Here is a 10,873-nt window from a genome sequence, read left to right as displayed (position 1 = left end):
TTCAACCAACCTAATTTTGAACCTAGGATCAAAGATACATGCAATAGACAATATTCCACTCATGTCATGCCAATACTTATCGAACTTTTCAATCATTTTCTGTGCCATGATTCTAAATTCATCATACCTAGGAGTTGAAACACATTCATTCAGGCACAATCTAATATCACACATATGGCACAGAAATAGATTAGATGTTGGATAACTAGTACCAGAAAATAATGTTGTACAATCATAAAAACATTTCAAATCATTTTCTAAGGCACTAGCCAATTGCCAATCATGCTCACTAGGCAAACACTTATATTGTCCATCAATATTCTTCAATCGACAAAAAAACGTTCTTATAATGTAATGCAGAACATATCATGAGATAAGTAGAATCCCACCTAATTGGACAGTCTTGTACTAGTTTTCTACCAGAAGTAATGCCTAATTTACGTGCATTCTCATCAAATGTCGATTTCCTTTTAGTTGATCCTGACCAAAAAATAACACTCTCGTGAATATTTGCAATTAGATCACCAATCACACTTAAACCATCATTTACAATCAAATTTAGAATGTGGGCACAACAACGAACATGAAACTTTTGTCCACCCAAAATAAGATCATTTTTATCTAGTGCCAACAACATAAAATCAATCATACGATGATTAGTAGCAGCATTGTCAATAGTTATGGAGGATAACTTATGCCAATGTTGAGCTCCAATAACAAACCCATCAGCTTATCACAAAGCACTTGGCCTGTGTGAGAACCAGACACTTCCAAAAAACTAAAAAAAAAAGGATTATTAACAATTAAAAAAAATCAAATTGATCATTAATAATTAAAAAAAAACAGATTGATCATTAACAATTAAAAAAAATCAAATTGATCATTAACAATTAAAAAAAAATTAGATTGATCACTAATAATTAAAAAAATCATAACAGTAAGAATTTTACCTCAAAAGTATGCTCCGTAATGCCCAAGCATCATCAATAAAGTGTGCAGTGATTGCCATATATGTTTTTGTTTGATTTTCTGCAGTCCACATATCAGTTGTAATGGCAATTCTACCTTGAGTTTGCTCCAATACACTGATATATTTGGCCATTTCACACTCATACATGTCTAAAACCTCCTTCTTGATAGTATTTCGAGACATCGGCTTCCACAATTGATTTAGAGAAGACATAACATCCCTCAGACCCTGATGCTCTACAATGCTCAGAGGGTACTCATGCATGACAATAGCACGTGCCATTTTTCTCCTCGTAACATCAGGATTAAAATGAGTTTCTACTAAAGTCTTCCCTTTTTCACCAGCAGCTTTCTTTGCCGGTGGGAATTCTATGGCCTCTATTTCCTTTTTCACTTGACATGTCTTCAAATGATCGTGCAAGTGCTTTGTTCCATCACTACTCCTTGCTACCAATGCATTTTTACAATAATTGCAAATAGCCTTATCAATCCCGTTAATTTTTTTCTTCTCGAAATGCTCCCACACAATTGACCTCAACCTTCCTCTACGTCGCAACCCACCATGAGTAACACTAGCGGCTGATTCACCTTGAGTTTGATTGTCTTCATTATCCATTAAGTGAGGTGTGGGCAAAGAACTTGACATATTAAATGTCGAACCTACAATCAAGCCAACAAGCAAAATTTTAAAATGAAAATAAAACTAGTATTTTACTAGAAGCAAACAATTAAGAACTATGCATATACAAAACATTAAATTTGATTTTACCATGTACTGGATTTAAAACCAACTAGTACTAAGATATTTAAAAGATAAAATACAAATACTCGCTTATTCTTTGGCTGCAACGAACATTTACTAATTAAGCATCTATAATTTCTAGTTATATTTAATGGTTAATGATGCTTAATTGACTTATAGAATGCCAAAGGTAATATAAAAACTAAATTCTGGAAGTTATTAAATTTCTCCTAAAAAATATGATCCAGAGGCCAAACGCTTAAGAAGCTATATACTCTTTTATAGTGGGGATTCTCTTCGATACAGGTTGCCAGCCATTTTCAGTTTTTGTTTATACTTTTTGCTTTCACTTTCACATATAATTGTGCCGTTGGCTATGGACACAATCAAGTCTAGTCATCATCACATTCACATGTTGATTTGAAAAGAAATATTATTACCCAAGTTTGTCAATACCTCAATTTATTATTCTGCTCAACAAAAGTAAATTAATTAATTAAAATAATAAATAAAAAGATACTAACAAAATAATTAAAGGTGAAATATATCAATAATGTCCATCACTTACCAAGTAGAGGAATTCATCCAAGTAAAGTTTATTCCCAGTTCGCAGTCCGCACAGCACAGTGCTATTAAGGAGGTAAGGCAGACCATTGTTGCAACCACAACCAAGTACAGTAAAATGTCCTCTTGGATGTTTTAGCAAACTAAAATAGAATTAGTCATCGAAACTTCCAGATGTTTTGGGTTTAGGGTTTAGGGTTTTAGACCCATACCTAAATAGACCCGAATTTATTTTCAGACTTTTTCGGGGCTCCATACCCGCCCCGATTAATTGGGGCCCCGTGGGTTTGGAGTCCCGCAGTTATTGTTGCCAACTCTATTCATAACCAAATGTGCACGTGAAAGTAACTTCAAGAACCGAAAAAAGTACTCCGAAAAAGTTCTAACACGGTAAAACTCGTAGGTATCTTAGTACGTATTTTCTACTTCTTTTATTTTCCTATCCTTTTATGGTTTAATTCCTACAAATACAAATTAATTTCTTTGAAGTAGCTTTGACATAGAGGTGAAAATTGTTGCAACCTAAATTCCTAATAAATGAATATAAGGATAGATCCAAGGAAAAAAATTTCATGAATGGTGAATTTAAGTCATTAGAAAATAAAAAATACAATTAGAAGTTGTTCACCACTCATCTAATGAGTGGTTTGCTAATTTATATTCAATAAATTAAAAAAGAAATTGAAAGAGAGTGATATATCTTTAGCCACTAATGTATAACCAGCCATAAATAATTCCACCATATTAATAAAATATTATAAAAATGTACATAATTTGTATGACATGTATTACAACTTTTACTTTACAGCAAAGAATGTATTACTCATCGTTTCCTTCATCATATTATATGTTGTCCAATTTATAAAAATTGAATGTCACTTCATTTATATTTTCAAATAACAGACGATATGGCGTGCGTGTTTTACTCAGAGTAAAATTTGTATGCCCCGTCATTTTTCACTTCATCATATAGAGGACGTGTCCTCTATTTTAAAAATGTTTGATTTGTCGTTCATATTTGAGGAAAGTAGATGCCATGTAGTTTGTGTGTGTATATTGACAAAAGTGTTTCTTGCTTTGTTTGTAATTTTTTTTTCCCCACAACTTATCTCGTCTGCTGTCTTCAATATGAACTATATTTTGTCCCGTCGAAAATTACTTCTTCCCAAGGTATTTTCCAAACATTTATGGTGTATTTATTAAATTAGAATAAGAATGTGTTAAAATCGGAATGAATTGAAAATAAAATAAGTAATGAAAATCAGAATAAATTATTTATTTTAATTTAGGAATCTAAATCAAAATGAAATGTATTTATTTTATCTTTGAATTTGAATCAAAATAAGTTAGATTGTTACAAATTACTAAAAAATTCTTAATTAATTATTGCCGTAATTATTATTTGTATTTTGATTATTGTAATTATTGTTATTCAAATATGACTATTATTAATAATTATTTTTAATAATAATTATTGTTAACATTAATATTAATTAATTATAGTACTTTTCATTATTAATATATTAATACTAATATTACAAATAATAATAATAATGATGATGATGATGATGATGATAAGAATAATGATATAGCCACAAATTCTTGTACCAACTTATTTTGTACAAACTAATGTGGCATAATAAAATTGGTTGAATTAAATATCTCTCGACCTACATGATTTATTTCTATTATTTTATATTTTTATTCAACTAATGAATTAATGACACATCAGTTTGTACAAAATAAATTTGTACAAGAGTTTGTGGTTGTATCATCACTCTAATAATAATAATAATAATAATCCTTATCAACATCATCATCAAATCGGAACGAGACGGCAGCTACTGCTAGTGGTTCGACTTTTGTGATGTTACAATCGGTGACTAGCCGCTGCTTCACAAGTGATGATCGACAACGATGAGGGAATTGTTAGCAATGATTTTTTTTTTGGCTATTTTTTTTATTTAAAACAAGGGCATTTCCGGGATATCAAAAATTTTAATGGGAGCAAAACTGTCAGTCTCGGGAATGGGAGACCCCCCAGGAATCAGTCTCCTATTTTTCTTTCCTAATTTGAGGTAGACTCCACAATTTTGATTTTGACTCTCATTTTTTTTTTTGTGAAGGAAACACTATAATAATTCCGATTTCCTGATTTGAGAAGTAAACACAATATTATTCTATCTATTATTATTATTTCACCTTTTTCATTAAATATTATTTTCTTAAAGTATAATAATAATTCATATGATTATTTTGTTTCCAGCTTTTTAATATTATCAAAAACATGTTTTCACAACATGTTTTCACACACTGTTTAATCAAAAAATCGTATTTGGATATCACCATATCAAATGCAATGTAAAACATTGAAAATATTTAGAATACAATTCAAATTTTTGGATAATATCCAAAATTTTTAAAATTATTTTCATACCTCAAATCAAACAATGCCTAAAAATTTTAACTGATAAATCTAAAAGAAATGAGCCTTCCAGAATCAATGGACTCTAAACGACCACCTAATACAACTAATGATAGAATTAACTATAGATTTAAAACTTTTATATATTTAGAAGAAATCAATGTGTCTCTTTGGCCAAAATTACTATCACCAAGTCCTACAAAATCAAACATGCACCTTAATTTGTTGAAAGTTGGTTTGTTTTATTTATTTTTTAAAGAAAGATTTCTAGAAGGATTATATATTAATTTAAAAAGACCACCTCTTATCCTTCTAGAAAAACCTTTGCTAAAAAATAAAAAAAATAAAAACAACTTTCAGGTAATTAAGGAAGAGAAACATGCTCTGATGCTCACAGCATTGCTGGCTTTTTTCAAAATTAACAAAAGTTTCAAGTATGTAAGCGTTCGTACTCCATCAAAGAGAAAACAATCATATTTTATAATTTATAAAGACGATTTAGCGAGTACCCATGTTTATCGAACACTGAGCACTTAGACATGTGGTAAAATTTATAATTTTTTTATAAATAATATTTAAATTATAAATTAATTAGACAGGGCAATGAACAACTGTATAGTAATTAATTATTATCCGCTAAATGACTAATGATGTGTTTATTTGAATGTTTATGAAATGAGAATGAAACTCATGTTTACTTAATAAAATGTAATTTGGGAATGAGAATAAAATAAATAGGTCCCACACACTTTGGAAATAAGGAATGAGAATCTCATTCCTATAGGGAGGTTGGGAATGAAAATGAGAGAATGTCAATGAAATATATGTTTATTTTTATATCCCTCTAATTTTTTCATATTTCCTAAATTACCCTTATTCAAATCACAATTAATTTTATTATTTTAAATGTCATTAATAATAATAATAACAACAACAACAATGATAATATTAATAATAATGATAAATTAATTATTTTTATCATTATTTTTATTGTTAATAATGATAATATTAATAAAAATAATAATAACAATAATTAATAATAACTAAAATAATAAAGTTAATAAAATTTAATAATAATAATATTAACTTTATTATTTTAGTTATTATTAATTATTGTTAATAATAATAAGTGTTAACAATGATAATATTAATAAAAATAATATTAACAATAATTAATAATAACTAAAATAATAAATTTAATAATAATAATAATAAATGTTAATAATGATAATATTAATAAAAATAACATTAATAAAAATAATATGAACAATAATAATGTTAAGTTTATTATGTTAGTTATTATTAATTATTGTTATTATTAATTTTATTAATATTATCATTATTAACATTTATTATTATTATTATTATTATTATTATTATTAAATTTTATTAACTTTATTATTTTAGTTATTATTAATTATTTTAATATTATTTTTATTAATATTATCATTATTAACATTTATTATTGTTATTAATATTATTATTAAATTTTATTAACTTTATTATTTTAGTTATTATTAATTATTTTTAATATTATTTTTATTAATATTATCATTATTAACATTTATTATTGTTATTAATATTATTATTAAATTTTATTAAATTTATTATTTTAGTTATTATTAATTATTTTTAATATTATTTTTATTAATATTATCATTATTAACATTTATTATTGTTATTAATATTATTATTAAATTTTATTAACTTTATTATTTTAATTATTATTAATTATTTTTATTAATATTATCATTATTAACATTTATTATTATTACTATTAATATTAGTATTATATAATATTTTATTAACTTTATTATTTTAGCTATTATTAATTACTGTTAATATTATTTTATTAAATATTATCATTATTAACATTTATTATTATTAAATTTTATTAACTTTATTATTTTAGTTACTATTAATTATTGTTATTATTATTTTTATTAATATTATCATTATTAACATTTATTATTATTAAATTTATTTTTTAATTAATATAATTTTTTTAATAATATTTATATACGTATCTATATAATAAAAATTATATTATTTAATACTATGAGTATTTTGGTAAATTAATGCTCATTCCCATAGTCTCATTCCTCGTTCTCATTTATTTTGCTAAGTAAACACATTAATGACATTTCAACACATTCCTATTCTCATTTATTTTTACCAAATAAACATTAAAATCTCATTCTCATTTCTCATTTCCATTTTAACTCATTCTCATCCCCAATCCATTTCTATTTCAACCCATTTCTATTCTATAAAATAAACGCACCATAAATGATTACTCTTATTATTATACCTTCTTGATCAATACATATTCAATTAAATTAAAACGGTTAATTAGAATATATTTTCATAAGAACGTATACGCACGTGAGAGTAACTTCAAGAACAGAAAAATGTACTTCGAACAGGTCCTGAGCTTTGTAGTATTAATTCAACACTTGAAGATCTCCAGTTTTATAATTTGATGAAGTTTTAGTAAAAGACTCGTTAAGTGTAAACTAAATAACCCAATGGTAGGTCATTTCCTTCCAGCATAGCAAGTAGGAACTGTGCTGATTTTTTTTGGCTCGAGGGGACACGTGGCATTCGATATTTGCCAGGGTGGCCATCAATCATGCATACGGTTGCGCTAAAATATCTCCCGCAGTCCCACTCGCTCACTCCCATTAAGCTGTCTTCGCTTTTATCTCAAGCTGAAAATTCCAGAAGATTTGTTGGGATAAGTAAAGCTTTAGGAAAATGGAGGCTGAAGTAGCGAGACGCAGAATCAACAGAATTACTGGCCACGTCGTTGCAGCAACCATTATGAATGATGATATCATCTCTTCCACCACCCACCTTCTTCCCATGGTAACTTTTTAATTTATTTAACTACTCAATCTTTTGGCTATTTTATATCATATTCTGCCTCAGTGTTTATGCCAAAAAAACATTAATTTTGAAACTGAATGAATATACAGTGAAGAGTTTATCTGATGGTATATTTAATTTAACATTAGGGTCCTTTTTAGGCTTTTAGTGTGATTGACTATGGCATTATGCATTGATGGATAAAGAGAAAACCTTTGTAAAATCAATCCAAATAGTCTATGTAATTAATTTTAATAAAGCCATCGTGTGGTAGTGATTCCTCTGTTGGCTAAATTGTTACTGCTTTTCCCTTTTTAAAGCATTTGAGTTGTGATTTGTGGTTGTACATGTCACATGAGCATATTTTAGCATGATTCATTTGTCTACTTGGTTTCAGAACTGCAGCAGCAGTCTAAATTCTGTGATCCGGAGGTGTGATAACAGAGTGAATTTTGCACGCCAGGCATCCAATGCTCAAGGCTGTTTCATGAGGCCAGCTTCAAATGAACAGGTGCTTGCATTGCATTTTTAATATTTCAATTTTTTCATGTTGTTCCTGGGAACTGATTTTTTTGTTGGTTTGGTGCTTTCCTAAACTATTTTTCAGAGCCCTTGCAATGCTTTTGATGCACCAATGTTTGCCAGACCTTGTAGTTGTATGCCTCTCAAGTGCGATGCTTCTCCTGAAGCACCACTGTTTTCTAGACCTGCAAGGATGGAACCAGCAGAATTTCGAAATTATACACTGATGCAACCTTTGCCGCAAGATTGCAAACTATCAACACCTGACCTTCGCAAGTTTGCCAAACCAGATGGAAGAAGTGTTAAACAAGTGCAGTTTGGTTCTAACAAGAAATCACCATCTTTTAAGCCTACCGGTAAGTAGTTTGTTACTTGGACATGTGAGCATTTGATAAAGCAAGGTCAAATGCTTCCTGTTCTAATAGTGGAAACAGGGTCTGCACAACATTGACGTGAGTTAGAATACTATTTCTGTAACCAGATATTTCAGTTAGAGGTATGTAAGAGTATAATTTATATTTTTTTTTTCCTTTTTTTCAGGAATTGAGTGGTCTCCAAGGATGAATGTCTCAGAACTGGGAAGCAATTATGTCATGACAGTAGAAATTCCTGGTGTTCACGTCAATGACATTAGAGTGGAGGTGGATGACCGAAAGTAATATCTTTTTCCATGATTTGCATCTCTAAATTTATTACAGATTTTTTGTATTGGACTTTTCGTAGATTCTGCTTCAGATTTTGTGCTAGTTGAGTCATTTGCATCTCTTAATTTATTACAGATTATTTATATTCGACTTTGTATAGATTTTGCCTCAGATTTTGTGCTAGTTGGATAATTTTCTCTGCGTATAACTCGCTATTTTTATCATGTTATGTATATTTTGATTTTCTTTAGGCAACTAATTATTCGTAGTCATCGACATATTAAAATTCTAGTTTGAAATTAGATTTGATAAAATGCTATGTTTTTGGCAGATTAACTGTGATGGCAAAACATTCCACTGAGTGTTGGAAAGTAGCTGGTTGTTCAAATGGTTCAATCTCTGCATATCACAGGAGAGAATATGGGCAAGAGCCATACCAGATTGTGTGGGCACTTCCTACTAATGTGGACAAAGACATCATCTCGGCTGAGTTTCTGTAAGTCATATCTCCTTCATCCAGTCCTCTGTTTACTTCTACATTCTGGAAATAGGGATAGTGCGGCAGTGTACTTGCGCATATTGTGGGGACTGCTCAATATATTTGATATGAGTACTTGAATGATTACTTTAACGCGCAATTTTTTATCTTTCCATTTTAAAGATTCATTAGGGAGTGCTAATGTTGAGACCATAGTTAATCTAGCAGGTTTTGAATTTAACATTTCAGCATGCATAAATAAAGAGAGATACTTGTCTGGAATTGAACCAGAGGTCTTGACATTAGCTTGAAGATGTTTTAATGTAATGCTAAGATGCGGATCTTCTATTAAGAAAATTGACAATCATAATCCATTGCTTAAAAGCTTGAGTTTCTGATTCTCATTGCATATTTTAGCTGGTGAGCTTAGAATATCAGTACTAGTAGTTTGTTACTTCTCGCTTATGTAAAAATTTATTTTGATCTACATATTACTGTCAACAATAGTATGATAAAGAAAATATTGCTATTTAGTTTCTCTTTTAAACCTTTGGATATGTGACATTAGCATGACATTGTGAATGTACAAAATTATTTCTGAGAGATCTAGTTCCATCTAGATGCTGTTCTTGAATCTCCAGTTAGCATGTTTAGCTCTTTGTGCTTATATTTGCTCTCTAGTTTCTGGTTGGAGTGGGCGGGAGGTGGCTGTTGTTTATTTGCTAATATAGTAATAAATATTATAGGCTGGTTTAGTTATTGCATGTCTTCTTATTTATGCAATTCAATGTGAGTTCAAAGTACATGTAGCATGTTACTATAAATTGACTGTGACATTTGTGAATTTGTACTTATCAGGTGCAATTTCTATGTACAACACACTGACTTCGCGATTGTTTTGAGTGCAGAAATGGACTCCTGCAAATTATCATTCCCAAGCTTTGAGATGCCATGGGATGGAGACATGCATAAGGACGAATTCTATCCATTTGCGGAAGTTAATGTGAGCACATGTTATCCAGCTGAGTATAGCTCATGTTATCCAGCTGAGGATACTATATATATAATAGTATGCAAACAGACTGGCTTGAACCAAATAAACTCTTGTATGAGTTACATACCTAATGATGCTGTTGTAATATCTATCTGCTGTGAGGAAATAATTGGCGGCTCATTCGTTCCCGAGCTATTCACAGTAACGTTGAATTTGAATTTGAATATCCGTACCGTGTGATGATATTTGATTATCGGAATATATCACATGTATATAGATGAATATTTCAAGTCTTCTCTCTGCATATAACATGACGACTTCTAGTTACATATTTTTTTAATGTATTGAATCAATTAAGAAAGTTTTCCATTATAAATGCAGTAAATTTCTAAATAAGAAACCACCAAGGGTAAGATGTATCCAAGTTTTGATGTTAGCATAATTCTTTTGTTATTAGTTCATTTGTTTAAAATAAACTGAAAAAAAAAACTCACTGTAGCATTAACGTTTGGATTTGGACCGCCTTATGGAACCTGCCTAAAACAAAATAAAGTTGTCTGATTAATTTGTGCAATTTAATTAACTAAAATGGAAAGCTCATCTTCTTTACAGGTCACCCCATGCATTTTTTCTTTCTCACTTGTACATATGAGATGGAAGCAAATCC

The 10,873-nt window shown here is 29.1% G+C and overlaps 1 protein-coding gene across 1 annotated transcript; it reads left to right on the top strand.

Annotated features, from left to right (window-relative positions):
* Positions 1–7,353: 7,353 nt before the first annotated feature.
* LOC18052433 lies at positions 7,354–10,465 on the top strand. Its single transcript, XM_006447963.2, has 6 exons — positions 7,354–7,568; positions 7,966–8,079; positions 8,176–8,446; positions 8,631–8,745; positions 9,066–9,230; positions 10,121–10,465. Exons 1-6 carry the CDS (start codon positions 7,458–7,460, stop codon positions 10,155–10,157), a joined length of 813 nt encoding a protein of 270 aa, XP_006448026.1. The 5' UTR covers positions 7,354–7,457; the 3' UTR covers positions 10,158–10,465.
* The last annotated feature ends 408 nt before the right edge of the window (positions 10,466–10,873 follow it).

Source organism: Citrus clementina, unplaced genomic scaffold (genome assembly GCF_000493195.1).
Source record: "Citrus clementina cultivar Clemenules unplaced genomic scaffold, Citrus_clementina_v1.0 scaffold_2, whole genome shotgun sequence".
NCBI lineage: Eukaryota > Viridiplantae > Streptophyta > Magnoliopsida > Sapindales > Rutaceae > Citrus > Citrus x clementina.
The sequence above is the reverse complement of the archived record's forward strand: the minus strand, read 5'-3'. Positions and strand labels throughout refer to the sequence as shown.